A 21820-nucleotide genomic window follows, 5' to 3' on the forward strand; every position below is an offset into this window, starting at 1 on the left:
CCCCAGTGAAGATGAGAACGACTCCCTGGTGTCTTCCCCAGTGAATACAAAGAAGAATTCACTACACTTTTCTTACTGACTTGGAAAATGTTTTAATATTGTGGATCACCTATCAGAACTACAGACTTCTTGCAAGTCTCCTCGTTCTGAGTGGCTTAAAGAAATAAAGAAATACTATCAGCTTTCATTTTATAACTTTGCAGATTAGTCTTCAGTAGATTTTAACTTTTTCTTATTTTGTATTTACAGTTTGTGTTCCATAAATGTAGACTCTTCTCTGTTTTTTTCATGTAGGCACTACATTTTCCTTTCAGAAGACACACTCTTAGCTTCCCATAGCTGCCTCTTTTACCATTTACACCTTGAAACACCTAGGTCTCTTTTGTCGGAGGCTGTGAGCAGAAGGTGTTTTTCTAAGGCCTTTTTGATTATTGTTGCATGTAAGCATTTTATCAAAGGACAAATCAAAGTGGCTACCACTTACGTGTCTTCATTTTTAAGTAGCTTCCTTTCTTGGTCCTAACATTGTACTAGCAGTAAATTATTTGGCTTCCTTTTGTTTCTGCCTCAATACACACAGAATACGATATGCAATTCTTAAGAGTGAATCTGTTAAGGCCATTGGAAGAATAATTTTAAAATTCATAAACCTGAATGTGATATCCTATAAACTATGTTAATTTAATATTCAAGAAAATAATTCACTACTCAAGGGAAACTACAACTGAGGATTTGTAAGATAGTGGACTTCAATCCTGCTATTCCTCATTCTTACTGCTCTTAAAGTACAAAACATAAGATAACTCAGTAGCTGTCTGAAACCTGCTCAAATTCTTGAAATGCTGTAACAGAGCTGTAAAAACACTGTGTTTGTAAACAGAACCAAGGCAGAAAGTAACGATAATTTTGAAAATGCACTTAAAAGTATGTAATAAAATTAAAGCAAGCTATATACTCAGTAATGAAATACAAGAACTGTTTAAAAATGCAGAGCCATACAAAGTTTTTCAGTATGGACAGTGTACAAAATTAAATCAATTAAGCTGGAGGGGAGATTTAATAAATTTGATTCCCGTGTGTTTCAGCTGAGGCTTTTTCATTCAGCAAATAGCTAATGCCATTCCACGTTACTGATACTACAGCAGAGCTACCAAAACAAGTGTATGTATGTGCTTCAGGCACTTCCATATGAAGTCTAGCATCTTAACTGAAGAGATTATGAATGTTGGGATGATGACACTGATGGCCTTTGTACATTATGGCTGAGCACTGCATGGGAAAAAAGGCCTTCAGCACTGGTCAAACAGACAGATAAGATAAAATGTTTTAAACAAAGCTACACTTAGATTGACAGATGTACTTAAATTGATGCCCTGAAGAGTATTGGATGGTTTTTAGAAACAGAGCAAAGAGAGCTGGGTTCTCAGATGTATTTACTAAAAGACTAGGAAAATTTCCGAAAAATCACATGCGATGGCATTCAGTACTGGAATGGCTAACCCACCTAATTCACATCTGCTCTACAGAGTTTTCCCCTCTATAATTCTTAAACTTTGAGCAGGTCTGGCCGTTATTCATCTTGAAATTCTGAGAAGCTTAAAGCCTTGGATTAGATTATCACAAAGCATTTCCATTCAGTTCTTGAACTAAAAAATGTAAATAGTACACTTGGAAGCAATGCCTTTAGTTTTACTTAAAAACAACCAACCAACCAGAGAAGTCTATATGGAATTTGAAATGCATTATTTATACTTGTGTTCCACATTAAATAGACAGGACATCCAGAAGCATAACAGAGTAGGTCCTCAAGACAGTAATGTTAGACAAAATTTTTATTTAAGAGGAGATGATTCAAGACTAAATATTCCATGGTCTCATCATGGCTTTTCAATATAGCAGACCTTCTGACTAGCTCTTCCTATGTCACAATAAAATAGGCCAGGGCTATGCCACAAACACCCTGAAGGCCAAACAGCCAAATGGAAGAACTGCTGAATGCAGAAAGAGGATTTTTGCAGATTTATTGAGGCAGCAGAACAAAAAGACCAAAAGAAAACTTCTCAGACCCATTAAACTAAGGCTTTTTTCTTTCCCTCCCTTTAAAACATCTTTTGCAAATTTCACCACTTACTGACACAATATGAATGCTAGCTTTTTTGTCTTGTATTTTCTTTTGTTTTAGTTTCCTGGGAGTCTTTTGATTTCAATTTTCACTCCTACTCTCCACAAAGAACAGCTCAGTGAACTCTGTTGTACCTTGCAACATTTGAAAGGACAAAAAATAGCATCAATCGAATTTCAGATGGCTGTGGTAAGTAAACTTGCAGTTTCCACAGCCAGTCTACAGGAACAACCAATTTAGATCCTAAGAAACTAGACTGTATGTTTACGAACCATCTTTTGGAGATGTAAAAAGGTTAAAGCACATAGCTCTCCTTTCTGGGTTAAGCATTTATTGGCAAAACATGGTAAGTTTTGACACCAAAGGTTAATAGCTGCCATTGAATATTGGTCCTGTCTGTCCACATAAGATCTAACGTAAATTACTTTTTCATTCGTTTTTACTAATTTTTTAATTTGTAATTAAAAATAAGTAAGTAATTAAAAATAAGTATTTAAAATAGAGTTTTAACGCTAACCCTAGGAATTAAGGTGTCATTTCTGGAAACAAGCGACAATTATAAACACTACTGAGTGTTGGTGGAAACAAAAATGTAACCAAAGCAGTTTCAGTTTCTAATTCTGTAGATACATCCAGAGGTGATTCAATGCTAATCTGTTTCTACCTTGATTGTTTGACTTTTTTGTCACAGAGTTTCACCCTCATTAACATACAGAAATATATTCAGACTATCTCCTCAATATATAGTAATGCAATAGGTCTCAGGGTTTTTTTGGCTTCTAGTTATCACTACCAAAGTTAGAGACATTTTAATTTCAATTCCTCACATTTAAAGCTGACTTTAAACACTTCAAAATAACATTCTGTGCCCAGAATGAAAGCTAGAAAAAAATCCAGAAAAAACCCTGAATTAAAATATGTCGTTAATTGAATCCAGAAACCCCCTAAATTATAATTAATATGTGGTTAACTGATACTTCTGTAGTATTTCAATTTTGTTATACTTACTATTCAGGATCTGAAACAAGGTCCAGAGCCTTCATTACATCTTCTAGCAGAGTGTCAGGTATAAAACCATTATCTGAAGAAGTAGCAAAGCTTCATATTAGGAAAAGAAACAAAATGCTTTACAGGAGTATAAATTCTACTCAAAAATACAAATACTGCATAGCTTTATCTCTAAAATTTTCAAACAAATGTTGGAGTTCTAGAAGGAACATAGTTCTCTCCCACTTAATGAGGGCTGCAATACAGAAACTGCACATTTATCATTCATACACATAGAAGCTTAATACTTGCTAAGAATTCAGTCTCTTAATAGCGATCTCCATCTCCACTACATACTTTGGGATAATAACTGTACATTTTTCTACTTTTGATTAATTAAATAGTACCTGAACATTAGACATCCTCTGTTTTCCAAAACATAAGAAAATATCCCGTGTATGCCACATATATTCAAAAACAAAATTTCATGAAGATTGCAATCATAGTGGATCAGTTATTTTATGAAAATGTAATATAACAGAAATCAAATATACATTTAAGCTTTATGTTAATTAAAAATAACATTAGAAGGTTATAAAGCTTATGCTCCAAGAACTGTATTTCCTAGTGCACAATGTTGTACTTCCTTTAGTACAGAATTCTCAGAAAATTTCTTCATGTCGCTTGTAGATTGACTACTGGATTGAAAATTTCTTAAGTACTAAGTATTTCATTCTTCTCTTATTCAGCCTAAGGTATAAACAGCATATTACCCCGGCATGAAATGTGAAATGGATTTAAAAGTACAGTATTTGGAACAAATTTTAGAAAATGATGGTCCTATTTTTTAAGAGATGCCCTACATAATGCAGTATTCATTATTATTTTGAATTTGTCTCTACTGAATGAGTATGTTTCAATTAAAAAAAAATATTTCAGCAAGAAGTACAGCCCTTACCCTCAGGGTCATATGTCTGGAAAACCCTTCTAGCTTGTTCTGAAGGTGCTTCAGGAGCAACAAGGGCCATATCCTTGGGGTAGGTGGGACGGGGAGAAAAGAAAAAAAAGAACACTTTCAGAATATTCTTAATTCAGATACAGATTACTATGGAAATGTTTAGCCATACTACATAAGGTTGGACCTTAAATTAATGAAAATTTAAATACAACAGAAGAAAAATCACTGTAATTTGGTAATATTGCTGATGGTGGTGTAAAACAATCAAGAAATATGTTAAAGATTATTCCACAGACTTCTAGATACATTTTACATTAAGTCTTTTCATTAAGATGTTGTGGCACAGAAGTTAATTGGAGACTACAGGTATTATGTGGAGATTTAGATTTATAGCATCATTCTTTAATAAACACACATACATGTACCAGTGAAATGTTGTTATTGTAATGCTTTTATATGTCTGTGACTTCTTTAATCTCAAATACAATCATGATCCCCAAAACATATATGGAGGCACATGTCTATCTCCTGTTGTAAAACCAGCAAAAAGCATAGCCCTCTGGTTTTAGGTCAAAAAAGTCACTATGAAAAAAGTGAACCTGATAAAGTTATTAATGAGAAATACAAGGTGGCATAAAGGGTAAGAAATGCAGACATCTTTTAGTTTAAAAAGATACAAAGACTTACTGTTCAAACAGAACATGAAACTCCAAAATAGAGCTCCAAAAACTGCTCATTAGGAGTACTTAAAATCCTACATCTCCTCTTGCAAATTTGCAAACATCTATGTGGTGTTTCTCACATAGAAAGTAAAATGGAAACCTTGCTCTGAGGGAAACACTGCATTTGGTGATATTCCCTTCATAGTTGTTCTTGCTATCAAAGTGAAAAGCTAATGTTACCTTCTATGCTATGAAAAGTAAACACAAAATCCCAGAAATAGCAGCATTGACATTACTCTGAATAACATTAAACCTTGGGAAACTTTCTTGTTTTCATGTTATATTAAGTAAATTGATTTGTTACAAATCAAAAAGTTACCTTAAACTGTTTTATAAAGTATACATTATATTTTTATTTCCAGTTCGGCTCAACTTTGCTTTCTGAAGATGACAGATTTTTCTTGTAAGAGAAAAATCACAACATCCTCTTATTACAACTGTATGTGCTAACAGTGAACTTCGGTCTAAACTGGCAAGTCTGTAGTACTTTATTTTAAGGAGGGCACAGAAAAGAAATCAGAAAACATAGAACTGAAATATACATAATGATCTACTATTCTTTTAACACATGAAGAGAACTGCTTCAGGGAAAGAACAGAAGCAAATCATACATTTGACCAGAATTCCACTCTTACTCTGTTTCTCCTAATATCTAACTCCAAATCAGCCAAGAATTTTAAGTATACACCTAATGGCATCCAGCATATACTTAAAAACTTTTCTGAATTTAAGCCAGCTGCCTAGGACACACCGATAGGGATAACATGGAACACAATATACACCTAAAAATAACAGGCAACAGTTTTACTTTGAACAGATGAATGATGCAGCTATTATGGGTTACAGAGCTCTCCTCATTTCCACGTACAGGAGAGAAAAAAATTTGGTATTACACAGGATTATAAGAGGAGACACCTGTGAGGTCTTCTGAAGCTCTAGATTGCCAGCCTGTTATATACTTGCACTCCTAAGGGCTACTCCATTGCCACTTGAGCACAATGCAAACATCTACATTATGAAGCGATGCTGTGCATGGAGGGAAAGAGCAGGGTTCAACTTGCTGTGGTGTATTAAGGAGTATCCACATCACATCTTTCCTGGCAATGAAGTTTGTGCCAAACATCAATCCTAGATGCACACCATGCAAGAGCAGAAGCAGTTGCTGGAAGCCCTTGCATCCACACTGCAGGTAGGACATTTAATTGCATACAGCAGGATTCCAAGTCTAGGTGCAACGCCAATTTGCACCAAAAAGAAGCTCTTTAACATGCTAAATTACTAATATAGGTGGATCTAGTGAATAATGTCTGCTAGAATTCTCTCAGTTCCTGAGATGCGATAGACTTAGGAGGACTAAATCACTTCTGGCTCCAGCCTACTGCCTCTCTTGCAGCACAGGTGCTACCTTTCACTGTGACTGGACTGCAGAGCCCATCTTCAGGTCACAAGCAGGCTTGCCTGCAGGTAAACAAACACCTGTATTATGTGACTTCTCCGATCATCCTGTACCCGACAGCTTCAAGTGAGAAAGCATACAGAATTCCCTTTGTCTTTCTAGTCTCTCCTAGTGAGAAGAACTTGTAAATTTCTTGCTTAATATACTGGAAATATAACCCCTGGATTTTTTAATTAATTCAGCATCATTAAAATGCAACCTTAAGGATCCATAAATATGACTAATTTGGAAAAACCGCACTATTTAATGAAAAATATTCCTGTGATTTTAGAAGTTAATAACTTGAATACTTACAGAAAATCAATATTTTAACAATGTATCTTTATGTTTACATGTGTTCTAAACTTTGTTTAAAAGTACTTGCAGATAGAGACTACACTGCTTTAATGACATCTACAGCTCAACACATTTAGTTTCATGATGCCAAACAATGTATGAAGTTGTGCAGTTATTGATTATATACTCTTACAACACAAAAGGGTCGTACATACACTGTAAAATTTGATGGTATGTGACCAACTCTTAAATAATTCGGAATACTCCAGAATTGGAAAAGTTTCATTTGGAGGGGGTCAGTATTACAAAACATACCAGAGTAAGAGTAGATTTCATTATCGATGAATTACAGTAAACTACTGCAAGTAGTTCTCAGTTTAAAATCAACGATGCCAGCGCATATAGAGCTTATTAACAGCAAAATGATCAGTGATTTCAATGTTCAGGATTTACCTCTAAAAAGGGGGTATTTTTATGGTAGGTTCTTATTAACAAATTAGCAGCTCATGGAGCCAGTGTAACAAGGAAGAACTCTAAAAAATTCTACAGTATGGAAGGATATAACCAAAGTAACTTCCAGCCGCACAGACATATTATTTCAAATGCAAGCTATGTAGTTGTACTTTGGTTCACAAGTATGCAGTTCTTTTCATAAAATCTTAACAAAATCCAACAATAAAGACTATTGTTTGTGTTGTCCTCCCTCCCTGAAAAACTGTCTTGTCAATGTAGTACTTTCCATAGTTTCATGTGACAGAAAACAGGTTTTTTAAAGTAAGTCTCCTGTAACTACTAACAAATACTTTTTTTGATAGTCCAATTGCAAACAGTTTAATTTTCTAGGTCCTTAGTTATTTCAGTGCATGTTTACATGGGAAGAACTTAAAGAATAAGTCACTGAATGCATTACCCAATATTGAAAATTCTCCATATCTTTCAACTGAAATGTTAAATATGGTAAAGCCTCCCAATAATTACATATTAATGCTTTTTATTCATTAAATGTGATTTACTGATGCTCTAAGCAAGTCATTTCAGGAAGAAACTTTGAAAAGTTATCTGCCTTGGAGAAGTGACAAAAAAAGCCACTCCTCTTATCTTCAGAATAATTCAAAGTTTTCACTAAGACTGTTGTCCTATAAATAGTTAAACATTCAAGATTTTAATCAGGTATCTGTAAATCACATGCATCCTCTAGCTTTGCATGTCATTCATTTCCAGTACCCAGAAAACTTTAAAAGTTCACCTAGTCCATATATTTGTACCTAGGGGGAAAAAAAGCAACATACCTCCTTCACACAGCAAAGCTGAAAATGTGACAAAGATCTAACAAAAACGTACTTCAGCTGCCCAAGCTGGTATTTTATTATATGTGCCAAAACATACCCTGCACCCCAGCCTCATGAATTGCATTTTGATGTATCCCATACACTGAAAGTTCCATATAAGGGAATCTCATCAACAGTTAATTATAATAATTATTTCCAATACTAAGTACAACATGTCCCAAAAACGTTTCACTTGTTGGCTCTTGTGATACACAAACAAGTCATTTTATATTACTTTGAAAAGTTATTCTCATCAGTAATACCAGCTATTTTAAGATCCCATGTTTATCCTCAGAAGCAAAAAATACACTTCATAAGTTTTAATGAAAACATTCCAGAAGTTTTCATTCTACAAATCAAAAGCAGAACATAATGGCTAAGCCACACTGAAATTCTGGCTATGAATTTTAACAAAGATCCTGCCCTGAAAGACCTGTTGCCCTTGAAAAAAGAAACCTGTTCACATACGGACTGCTTTACAGTTCTACACTACCGCCATTGAGAGATAGGTTTAACAATTACGTACTGTCGTACTAACTTCTTAAAAATTTGCCTAAAGACAATATAGAAACGCTGATAATTTATCAACTATTTGAATTGCTAGAATTTAATCAGATCTGCAAGAACGATGATTATTTAATCGAGACTTGCATTACAGAGAAAAGTGTGTATTTTGCAAACCTATAATCAGTGGCTTTCAAGCCTGCGACTTTTCCAAAATGGTTTCCTAAGAAAATAACATTGATGGGATCTCTGAAACTGATTCCCATGTCTCCAGCTGACTGCTGAATCCATTGCTCAATTTCAGCTTTATTCAGAGGGAACAGTGTCTTACAACTGGTTGTTGAAACTGGAAATCCCACAGGGAGGAAACATACAGGTGTGTGTGCCCACCGAGAGGGAAGGCAGAACCCTGCCATGAATCGCTGTGCTCGGCAATAGGCAGACGACCACTCAGCTGCTGGCACAAGCCCAGACCCATGACTGCATGCCTAGCTGGTGTTGGATGGACCATTGCTGGAGACACGCAGTGGGTTACCACTGCAGGTATTGGTGTGTGGGGCAGAAGGTGAAAGAGAGCTGCAAGACAGAGATGGAAAGGGAAAGAGTATAAAAGCAGTTAAGAAAAGGTGTAGGAGACAAGCTGCTGGAAGATAGGCTTTCAGATGGTCTGCTCTCACAGAACACGCTTTGACTTGCAAGCGCTTCCATATGTAGTTTTAAATTAACATAACAAAGTAGTTGCACTCTTCATTAACCACCCAAGAGAGCAACATCAGATTTCTTTAAAGAACATTATTTTATTAAAGTCCACATCAGGGGCTTCAGAGCTGGCAAAACATTTGGTGAAGGTACAGACAGCTCTGACAGGTGTTAGGGAAAGCGGTGGCAGAAAGAGACCAAACCAGAAATCCAAAAATCACTTAGTAAAAGCACAGGTCCAATAAATAGAATAATAGACTGACTTAGTATAGACTTTTGTTTATCTCTTCACTCAACTGAAGTCGACATTTGAAAGGAATTGCAGCTGATGTAGAAGGAACAGATTGCTGGACAAACTAAGATGAAATTTTGCTCTACCTAGGACGGTGAAAAGAGTCTATTACACATTCCTATCATTTATGCTGGAAAGGAACAGAAATCCTCATCCAGTGACGGCCATCCACAACACAGTGTTGTGAAGATTTTTTTGAGTCTGGAGGGATCATATAGTTCAATCACTGTTCCTGGCCCAGATGTAATGGCAGGGACTCTGGTCAACTTACAGAGGCCCTGGTAACAAAACTGCCCCAGTCATGTCAAAACCACTGAGGTCCTGTTCTGTTTTACTCTGGCTGGGACTCAAGGGGCAAGTTAAACTGGTTGAAATACAACATCTGCCTCTTCAACCACACGTGCCAGCAGAAACACAACTAAAAACTCTCAGTTTTTATCAGTATGGGAAGTAGAAAGATAAACTCAGATCAAGCCTAACACTGTGAGACTACCCAAGTAACACTTGATGCATGGTGGAGAGGTGCAAGAATGTCATTCACTAAATCTCCCTATAGAGTTGGTTCACAAATTTTATTTTAAATGTCAGTAAGGTTCTTTTAGAGATTAACTATTGAAAGAAAAAAGATACTTCATCCAATCCTACTGATGTACTATGTAACTGTATCATCATTTGGATGCAGGAGTCTTCCACACATGACCAGAATGCATTTCAAACCGGATGGTGCTCTAATATAAGAATGTGAAGCTTCAGTTCCTCCTGTGGCTGTAATCCATTTGCAATGAATCTCCAGATCCATGAGACACACATCCAATATCAGTACCCCAGAGGACAGAGACACACAGAGGTTTCTTCTTCAAATGGTTAAGGGACCCTGCTACCAAAGGCAGAACTAATGAAGTGCTCTTTACAGCCTGAGAAATAAAACCCCACTTAACCGAGGGAGAACAGACTGAATGCACCTTTATTTGGAGGCAAAGAGCAGAAGTGTCATACATATCACCACATATACAAATGAGGTTGTGTGTCCTAAAGGTGTCAGATACCATTTTACTTGCAGAGACTGGCTAGAAAGTGAACCAAAGAACAATATTTAACATAGACTGGTATCGGTTCACAAGTAGGAAAGCCATTATCAATACAAAAGTAAAAATAGGTTCAAAGTCTTGCAGTGATATAAAACGTAGTTGTTGATTCTCACCGAGTTTGAAAAGACTGAACTGAACCTGGACATTGCTTGAAATTAAGTAACAGTTTTCTAGCTTTCTGTAGGTCTTCCTAGGAGCTAGTTATCAAATCAAGGAAAGAGGGAGTCCTTAAGATCTGAAATGTGAGGCTGTTATTACTGTCATACAAAGAACTGAAGAGGTATGGGGAAAGGCCATAGATCTTGTTTCCTCCTAGGCACCATTGAATAGGTGTTGAGAGTGCTGAGGTATGCAGTTACTGTTCCTAAAAATACTCACCAACATAGCATCTACTGTCAATTTAGGCAGACTGTTGTGAAGGGTCCTAGAAAAGGGACAGAGTTGGAGAATTATGCTGTGGCAACAAATCAAATCCTAGAGCCCTTACCTGTAAAGTCCATACTAAAGCATTTGATGTTATTTGATATAAACGTAGTTTGAAAGACTACCAGTCTGGCTCTGAACAGAGAGATGGCTAATGAAGACTAACTAGTTCAAGGCTCCCATTTGTGTTCAGGGACACTATGTGCGCCAACAGTTTGGAAGGGCCACTGCCCACAGGTGTTGCAGTGATGGAAGTATCCTCCTCAGACTGTTTACAACGTGCTGGCCGGTGGAATATGAGATTGCTCTGCATCATTATCTTCTACTGCAGAAGGCATTAAAAAGTGTTAAACAACTGGAAAATACCTACAAAACACTTTGAGTAAAAGATTTTCCTGCTTGAAAGCTGTATACGAAGGAACTGAAGGAAAGGTCCCCGACTTAGCCATCACTATACAAGAGCTCTGCAGCCACAACTGTTTCCACTTCAGAATGGCAGGTGTCAAAGATCATATACTGTATCATCAGCCTTGAAGAGGGGCTTGGTCTATCTGGGATTCAGAAAAAGCCAAAAGAAGATCCTTTCCTTGAATGAGAGCTGGAAAAGACACAAAAGGAAGCATGCCACCCCTAAGCTAGCAGAGTTCTTACCATGGGTCTGAAAGTAAAATACAGGTCTTCTAATTCAGACTGGCAAGAGATGACCGAGTTTATCTGAAAGTGTTCATCAAAGGGTGGAGGTGGTGGTGGTGGAGAAACATTCACGGTAAGCTATGTTTCAACAAGGTGTTTGAAAGGAAGCAAACTGACTCTAGTTGTACTCTGCCTTGTGAGTAAGAGTTGAAAGGATTGGATTTACTTTACAGTATCTGCAGTACCTTGCTGGTACTGCAAACGGAAGAGAGTTCTCAATAGAGCAGAATGAAAAGCTACATATGGACTATTTATTCGAATCCTTTTTCACTTTCACCCATACTACTCAGAAAGGAAGCCTACTTGATCCAAGGGCAAGGTAAGGCTGTGGAGGAAAAGCAAACACAAATCAGAGAGCAAGAATTAATAACAGAAAAATCTACAGTGAGCACACTGTCAGCCTATCCATCTGGAAAGCAGAGCTTTTAACATGCACTCAACCAAGTTACAGAAACCACAATATACGCTCCATTCCTGTGAGACAGAATGGTTTCATGAGATGGCCAACAAAAAAGCCACAGCATTGCAGTTTTTCAAAAACAAGAGAAACTCAAACTATAGTGAATAAATGTTTAACAGTTGCATTGCCACAAATGTGTTTTAGTTCAAAACATTACAAGGCGGCAACAAATCACTTGTTCACATGTGAAAAAAAATCCCACACTTCTTCACCATGCTCCCTGCTTTGATGGGCAGATTACAAGAGATTACCGTAAATCAATAAAGATTAGGTATATAGTCTTTTTTTTATTCAGTTACTAACTTGTTTTGCTCATCATCACAGGACAAGATCTTTGTTTTGAAAACAAAAATACATTACTGGAATTATAGACCAGGAGTCAGCAAATTTGAGTTTACTGGAATTTTTATCTAATTAGTAAATTACATATTACTCTCCAGTCACAAGTCGTAATTTGAACAGCTGCCCTTTCATGTTACTCCTGTCTGCCATATATGGATATTTTATTTTTGAGGACAGAATACAGCGCTATACAAACCCCAAACTTTATTTGTAAAAGGAACCAAACTGGAAGTGGGCAAATTCCATGGTTTATGACTTCCAAAAGCTTCACAATATAAGTCACTCAGGATGAATGGTAGCTTCTATTATCATGCTGCTACTTTTATACTTAAAAAAAAGTAGTATCTGTATTAGATGAAATGTCTGCCCTACAACCCATAGTGAGCATTAACATACCAACTGTTTGGTAATTACAAATCATGAGGTGGGAAATGAACAAGTATGACAGGAATACTTGGTAGCAGAGTTGAAAGCCAGTGAAGATGCACTGCAGAAATTAAAATCTTACTAAATACAATTCTCACAGTACTGAAAGCTGTACTCTGTGTTGGAAACCAGCTTCAAGTGTTCAGTTTCCCACTTAAAACATATAATTCTCTCTTGGGATGATGAAAAACCTTGTGGTTTGCTTCAAACCAGAATGATGAAATGTTTTTGAAAATGAACCAGATTAATTGTTTTATAAACTCAAATACGACAAAAATGTTTCTAAAGGACAATTATTAGCCTGGTTAATTATTTAACAATAATACTTTCAGGCTTCACATGTGAGAAATATGAACTTTACGAAGTAATTAAGAAAATATATTAATAATGCCATGTAATCCACTTACTCTGTACTGCTAAGTAGTATTTTAGGGAATCTTAACACGCACATGTGTTGGTACATGCATGCAGAAAACACTAAATATTCACAAACTTTACACACTTTCACATATTATAAAAATAATGTTTCTTTTCATGTTCATATTTTGTTTTGGTATTTCAGGTAGCTAATTCCAGTAGTAGCAGAACAGAGACAACAGCCTCTAAGAAACACATTATGTTTATTCCTTTAATTAATATAAAACTTGTGATATTTTTCTCCTCAAAGCTGTCTTATACAGTAAAGCCCATCCTCAATTCACACTGATTATATTGGTTTTCTTAACTACGCATAGGCAGTCATCGACTTTGTACTTGTAAAGGATGACATCAGATGCTGTATACAGAGTCACTCGAATGTTCCCAGGGATTCAACAGCTGCCACATGCATTAAGGTTCTGTAGATCAAACAACAGCTAAAACCTCAACTGATGCCAACGAGTTTCCTGACATTTATAAAATTGCCTAAAGTCTCCTGGAAACACATAGAATCTCTACACAAGTTCAGTCTCTCACATCACTTGTTTATTAGGTAGTCAGGGAGTTTTGCAAAAATCTGAGTTTGGCATAAATTTTCAGAACAGCACTACAACAGTTACTATTTTAGAGAATATTTTTATTATTGAAACATATGTTGTCATGCTGGCAGTCTCGTTCAGTGTTTCTAGTTCCCTTCATCTATCTCAGTAGGGTTTGGGAACATGGCAATAAAGCAGGCTGAACACAGAATAATAATAAAATAAGAAGTAATCTTCCACTTCTCAAGGATACACAGTGAGCTGCTCAGAAAGAACATCTGGCCTTCAGACATTTTTTTGGGGGAAAAAAAAAATGCAGAGACAAAAAATGGCCACAAAATAATTTTCTTGTTGGTTAGTCTAAGAACACCTCACTTTAAAATCTCTTTAATAGGCATTCAATAACTATATTGAATGCCAGGCCAGGCTGGATGGGGCTTTAAGCAACCTGGTGTAGTGGAAGTTGTTCCTGCTTGTGGCATGAGTATTGGAACTAGATGATCTTTAAGGACCCTTCCAATCCAAACCATTCTAAGGTTCTATACTTAAAAATCTCTATTTAATAAGCTCTGTAATACATTTATGACTTCAGGACATATTTCTTTCCAGGAAGAGAAATTCTAAAGGGGAAGAAAGAATGTGAAGAATCAGTCTAGAATATGTATTTAAAACAGGTGACCACTGATTAACAGCCATTCATAGAGATTCATTTTCTTAAACAGAAGACATGATGGGCATACCTCATATGCTAATCCTGGAACTGTCATTCGGTCAAACAGTGAATATTAGATTTCCAATTTTAAGTCTCACTAAAAATGGGTAAAATAATAGTCCCAATATCATTATCTAGTAACCGATTTCTGCAGCTAGTAGGCTGCAATTAGATGATAAGATAAAATTAAAAGGAAGGTGGCTTGTAAAGAATGGATGGCACAAGCCTGGCATTATCAGTTTAGGATTTCTACCTATTACCCCATATAAGGATACATGGAATATGGGGAGAAGTTGTTCATTCTACTTCCCTATCAGGTCTCTTCATTGTGATATTACAAGCATACTGAATTCCATATTTTGGAAGACAGTGGGTTAGATTTTGGGACTCTTAAAAAATTCTATGTGGAAATGACTGAATAAAATTTATCCTTTAAAATTCCATTTCTGGAGTGATTTCATGAAGACAACCCCTGACCATGAATATACTACTTGCTGTACTAAATTTGTTTATTTACTGACCCATCTTGGTTTAGAAACTTTGACAATCATGCATATACATTTGTTGAAAAAGCACAGAAACCAAATGCAGCTTTTTTCCCCGTTCATGTGCTGAGGCTGCCTCTTATGACTAGAACAGCATCTTTCACCACTGCTTCATCTCCTGCAGAAATACACAGTAATGCCAAAGCCTGGTGTGAACACTAGACCATACCACTGCATTTATATACTTTCTGGAAAGGAGTATTCTACTGCACAAAACTAACACCTTGCTATTCCATTTTTCACTTGATGCCTGATTAACTATTAAGAAAGCTAATATTTTTCTTACCTAGTTGTTTGCATACTATTCAATGATTTGTAAACTAGCAGGAAATTTAAGTGCACTAAATGTACTGAAGTCAAACCTTTTGGGCTAAGACTTTAGAAGGTCTTTAAGGAACTGAAGAAGTTTATGTCTCTCCCCTCTATCTACTCACAAATACTGAATGGACTACAAATTGATTAGGGTGTAATAATACCTGCTCCACTATCAAAAGTGTTCAAATACAAAAGGATAGCAGTATTCTTTTTGAGAAATATGAAAAATATCCAAATACATGCAGAAAGCTAAAGTGAAAAACAATTTTGAACACTAAAAAGCCAAAGTATAAACATCAAAATGAGAAAAGGGCTTTTGAAGCAGAGTTGTATTTTTCAGGCCAAAATCTACTGTGAGCTAACTGTTAATGCATACACAACTTGGAAGCCATCAGACACTGGAAGAATTCTAAGTTATGCTCTATAATATACAGTAGCAATAACCCAACAGCAGGAAGGTGTCTGTAAATCAATTACGCAAAGACATATATATAAACAATACCTAATTTCAGAACATTACCGGAAGATTGGAATAGCTGCAAACATAGCATGTGCCAAATGCAGAATCAAGGCAGCAACTGGTAAATGTTAATGCACCAAGTGAGGTCGGTATGCTTTGTGACCAGCAGAAATAAATGAATAAATAATAAAAAAAAGGAAGGTAGCATAAGAGAACACATTATATTAAAAAAGGTGTGTTTAAAAAAACCTTCAGATCAGTACTCGCTAGATAACTGTATCCTATTGCATTGCTATCTGGGCCATAGCATGAACAATACTTTGCTATTTAATATAGCCGAAAACAGAGTAATTGTGGCAGAATTGGTCAGGACTTGTACCTGTAAAGGCCAGCACACCTGACTCGTGGAAGAAGCAAATGATGGGGGAAAAAGGCATCAGCATTTTGTTTGTCACTGATTTGGAATTAGGAATAAATTTTATGCAACACTTCTCTAAATATCAACTTGATTGATATTTAAAAACTGCAATACTATTAAAAAAAATCTATCAATTTATTCATATTTTAACAATAAGCCAGGATGCCTATTCCTCCAAATTTGAAAAACAGAATATCTACCCGTCATGTGATGACTCAGGCCCAATGTCTTCTCTATTGTATCAAATATAGCTGGACCCAACATTGGTTTCACACCTAAAAGGGATACAGAATGATACAATGATGTTCTCAGCCTTTGTTTCTATGCAGTATGTTGAATTTCAGAATTTGATACAGTGACTTATAAATTATAAAACTGCATTAGCAATGTCTTTGATGCACTTACTATTTGCAAGCCACTCTGAATATACTACCAAAAAAGAAAGAAAAAACTAAAATGTGTTTCTTTAAAAATCAGCCTTTCATTTGATAGGTTAACATACATACAAACTAGATGTTGCTTATATCCTCCTTCCTGAAACAGCAGGCTATAATTCCTTCTAGATACTAATAAGTACTCTTATGGGGTAGGACACAACCCATTATCTTCCAGTCACCAATTTCATTTTACTTATGAAAGTTATTCATTGTAATATGAGGAAAAGGAAAAAGTAATCCTCAGTATGGCTCTGCCAACAAATGGACAGTAAATGACTCACCATTTCTATACTGCTTTTTTTCACAGCGGTTGCTTTACACACTCACCACTACAATCTATTCCACTAAATATACAACTAGCAAACTTTCAGAAACAATGTACCATTTAAGTTATAGTCAAAATATTGTTTCATGGAGATGACTGCACATTAGTCTCAAGTATGTACCCATAGCCTACTGCTAATCTTTAAAAAAAAAAATCACACAGAAGTTTGTTTCTTAACCAACTGAAATGCAAACTCAGCAAAGTTAACAGAGCATACACTTTAAAGCTGAAGTTGGAAAACTGAATAGCTGACTTCTAGAATCACTTTTCTTCCTAATTTATTTAAATTAGACTTGAAATTATAAGGTTAATGTGATATTCATGGTAATTACTTAAGCATATTTTCTTTGCACATTTTCCAATTCACAAGTGTGCCTACTATATATTAAATCGAGAGCTTAGCAGTTCATAGGAAATTTCTTCATTTTTCATTTGTGGATGTAAAGAAGGTTCTGTTTGTTGTGCTGGCTTCCTTTCCTTCCTTCTTTCATCCCTCCTTCCTTCCTTCATTTCAAAATGCATCTCATGCAACAAGTGCTACTGTTTTATTTTGCATTTGTAGATAGAAATTTTGCTGGATCAAAAATCCTACTGAAACTGCTAGAACTACTCCTTGCACTCCTTTTACAGGTTTTCATCTAGGCTCAGAAACAGTTTGCAAAGTCATTCTCTCATCTACTTAAGCACAAAACAGTATCAAAATGTGTAACATTTCAGGAGAAAGAATTCAGTGACACAAAAATTGGTCAACTCGCACACAAAAAGTAGTATCATCTAAACAGCCCTACTCTCAACTACTTCATACATAAAAACCTCCCACTCTGAAAGAAAACAGATGGATGAGAAGCCTTTTCGCAAAAGGAAGTAATTTACTTATTTGCTTAGGGGCATATACAACTACATTTCATGGTCTGTACCAGCCAACCATGAACAATGTCCTTAAATGATCATTGTGAAAGCTGTATATAATGGAATGAATGTTTAAAATTTTCTAAAATGCTAGAGAACATACAGATATGACTAAATGGCAGAAATTAGTCAGAGAATTGGGGTGAACACAGCAAATACAATTATTTTAGGACAGTAAATTTCAAATAATTGGTTAGATTAACATTCAGTCTTAACATTTCTCAGTTTAATGACCTCTACATTACAATTTCTATGTCTTAACTCTAAGAGCAAATAATGCAAAACCTCATGACTGAGTTACCTCTTTATGATCCGAGGAGTAAGTCCTCATAATTGCTACTTATTATTATGGGATGCACAGCACTTCTAGCAAGAGCCACACAAGCATTACAGGACCTTTACATAATTCCTAGATGTTGTCACTTCAGAATTTTTCCCATAAATTATCAAAATGCCTACCAGTGTCCAAAGATTCATTTCTCCATTGTTCAAAGACATCAACTTCTTTACCACGCAACTTCATGAACTGGAAGACCACCAGAATGCTCTGTAATACTTTTCACATGCGATTTCCTCAGAATACATGGGTGTATTATTGTACTCCAGTCTTGATAAAAGTCAATCACGTGACCTTAGATTCCATAGATATGCCTTTCTCTTCCTAGCTCAACATTTTTAGTTACTATATTAGGCTAAAAAAAAAAATACAGTCTGTATAGCTGGATCTCCACTTTAAGGTCTCTTTGTAACTGTATGGCAGGGACTGAGATTGCACTCCATCCTTCTAATAATACCTGGAAACCCCCAAAATCCTGAGGAACTAGAGTCCTACCTGACTTTGGAAGATGGAGTGATGAGCCCGTATCACCAACCCTAAAAGCAGAAAATCCAAGCCAGGCACCCTAAAATCCTGAAAACTTTAGTATAGTTTCATAGCTGTTTTTGATTTAGGATGTAATAACCTATGTCGTAATCACAGTGTTTCCAGTCTACCACATTAGAATATGATTTGGCCTCTGTAACATCTGTTACTGGATTTCTTATGTCACAGTGATCTATGAGCCCTAACCTTCTAGCTCTGCAGACCAGCCTCACCTGCTCACCACTGACACATACACCTCAGTCTTCCCACTCAACGTTTCTATTATTCTTTGCATATCTCTGCTCCTCTTGGAAGTCTGGAGTTCTCCAAGACATTTCGTGGGCCTGAAAGGATGTCAGGGAGATGGCAAAACCAGAATTAGTTCTTTTATGTCTTGCATCGGAAAGGGTATACCTGACTTCTTTACAACCTTTTCTTCTTTCCCAAACCTTGGGCAAGACATGAAAAAGAACATGTTCTGTAGAAAGCTGATATAGCCACTTGGAGGAGCTTTGGTTTCTCCACTACACAGTTCTTTTAGTATAGCTGAAGTGCAGACCATCAAAAAATAAGATACAGACAGATAAGATTTTGCTTGCAGCTATCACTGTTGGCTGCACGTTCCAGCAATGTGGGAAATGGGAAAATAAAAGGAGACAGAAATGTTTCTCCTGACCTAAGCCAAAAATTGTATGATGGCTAAAGTTTCTCATGAAAGCTACCTCTACTTCAAGCAAAAACTACATTCCCAATGAAAAAAAAATTGGAAACAAATACAAGCACTTTGTAAATGCAGTGCTCCAGACCTGTTATCTTTAGAGAAAATAAAGCCTTTGGGTAAATTGGTGTCATTAACTTGTTTCATTACAAACTAATATGCCATCATACACTGTTGCATCACATATAAAGTTTCTTTTACTACAATGAAAAGTTTATAGACAAATTCTAGAAGTTATTTTGATAAATGCTGGTGTGAAAATCACTTACAGGAATGAAAAAAGCCCAAGTTTTCCCACAGAAAACCTCCCAAACAAACAATAAACAAAGGAAGTGCCTAGAGTGCCTGTTCAGAGAGAGAAACACACCTCTATAGTAGGAATAAATTCAGCCGCAAGTAGAATTTGAGCAGACCCACAAAGAGCAGAGTAAGGTTTCACACTTACGCTCTGCAATCTTGCAAGGCTAGAATAGGATAGATAACCTTACAGAAGTATTTTATTTTGAGGTGCTCCCTGCCAATTATGACACCTCAGAGTTGGCCTTTCTGCCAGGGAACGGATTTGGACAAAGCAACCCTTTGGAACTACTGCATTATTCAGAACAATTTAAATTCACTTAGCAATAGCATTTATACTACGAAGCTTAAACCAATTAGTAAAGTAACTTCAGATGTCTTTGGGGGTCGACAGATCCCATAGGAAACATCCTGTTCTAACAATCATTTATAAAGGGGTCCCCCTGCAGAAAGGAGCTCTTAAATTAGCAGCTAACAGAAATATTTGTAGATTCACTGCTGATTTAGCCAGGTCAGAGCTATTAAGAACAGATCAGCATTTGTCTCCCTGCTCTTAATCAGCACACAGAAAATGTAAACCTACTATAGCCCAGAAATTTATTTCTGCAGTTGCCTCACACATCTATACTGTTTTTATTAGATATCCAGACTGTCCCAACCAGAACCAATTCCACTTACTCATGGAAACTAAAGACTCTGAAACCACACACTCTGTAACCATTTCCTGAAGTGGAATTCTTCAAAATCCAGCTTTGATTTCTTCTCTCATAAAGAAAAGACTTTTAAAAAATTGGTTACCTGTGTTGACCTGTCACAGGAGTAAACACGAAAGGAAGGACACTGATATTTTGCACTACCTTCCTAAAGTAGAAGAATTCCTAAGTTAAAGGATAAGTATAATTTATTTGGATATATGTAGGTTACTTTTGCAGACCAGAGTTGTCAACACATACTAGTAATGGTTTGATTTCTACAAACGCATCTCATTTTCTTTCACAGCCACTGACACTCTCTGTTGGTGTTCTGAGATTAAACACTGTACCAAATAACACACCCCCTTAGCCCAGTTCTGGTAAACACCACTGACCCAAATTCAGGATCTCCTATAGCATTGTCAGTGTTTGCTCAGGTGACCCTCTGTTGAACTTTGATGAAAAAGATTGTTTAGGAAAAGAAGTGAATGCTCTTTATTCTGAGAGACAATACTATCAAGGATGCTGAAGAAAAGCCTTGAGAATATGTGAACAGGTTACAGTGATCAAAGTTACAAAAATAAAAAAAATGTAATCTGAAACCCTAAGTACAGTTCCAACACAGCAGAACAGGCACATTTTCCTTGAAAAGCAGTAATTTGTAACTTATTCAGATGTCTCGGCCAGGAGTTTCCTCTGCTTATCCGATTCTTCAAGCCTAGAAATACTACAATGCCGTAACTGAAAATGGATAGCCAATTCTGTTGTGGCCTGTGTGCTCCAAGACCTGGGAACAAACTAAGGGTGTATTTTAAAAACTTATACAGCTCTGAAGAGTCCCCATAGACAGATTCAATCACCTGAAGTCAGTCACCAGACACTCATTCCATGCTGTCTCTTCACTTTCAGTAAGTCTGAATTCAAACTTCAAGACCATGTGAATTTGCATGCCAGCAGACAGTATTTAGAAAGTAGCTATTCACCTGCTGTCATTCTTCCTATGGCTTACACCGACACATTTTCTTGTTATATTTCAGCCCGTTGATATTATTTTATATACTGTCTGACCATGGTCTGACATTCTTAAAAATTCTGAATAGTCTCACCTTGTCATAACTTCCTTGTGTTACGGGTATCATAAAAATAACCAAGAACTGACCACACAGCATTTGATCCAAAACATCACAGCTTTATCCCTACATTAAGTGATTTAGAGCTGCCCTACTTCTCACTCTCTCTTTTCCCTACAATAAAAAAACAAAACTGAGTGTAACTATAAAGCTGGGATTTTAGAGAACGTTGACAATGCTGTCTGCCTTAGCACCACCTGCCAGAGCATGCTGGGCTACGTAGTGTGTCAGATGAAAGCTTCCTTATTTGTTCTTGTTATTCACTGAA

General features: G+C 36.3%; 1 protein-coding gene across 1 annotated transcript in view; it reads right to left on the reverse strand.

Moving 5' to 3' along the window:
- MINDY3 (MINDY lysine 48 deubiquitinase 3) overlaps nucleotides 1-21820 on the reverse strand; it is a 55684-nt gene that overhangs the window by 5817 nt on the left and 28047 nt on the right. The window contains exons 11-12 of the mRNA XM_040590069.1: nucleotides 4068-4140; nucleotides 3131-3203 (exon numbers count right to left, since the gene is read on the reverse strand). Coding sequence (XP_040446003.1) covers nucleotides 3131-3203; nucleotides 4068-4140 — 146 coding nt within the window. The remainder of the gene's footprint in view (nucleotides 1-3130; nucleotides 3204-4067; nucleotides 4141-21820) is intronic.

The sequence above is a fragment of the Falco naumanni genome, chromosome 4 (assembly GCF_017639655.2).
Source record: "Falco naumanni isolate bFalNau1 chromosome 4, bFalNau1.pat, whole genome shotgun sequence".
In the NCBI taxonomy this organism is placed as follows: Eukaryota; Metazoa; Chordata; class Aves; order Falconiformes; family Falconidae; genus Falco; species Falco naumanni.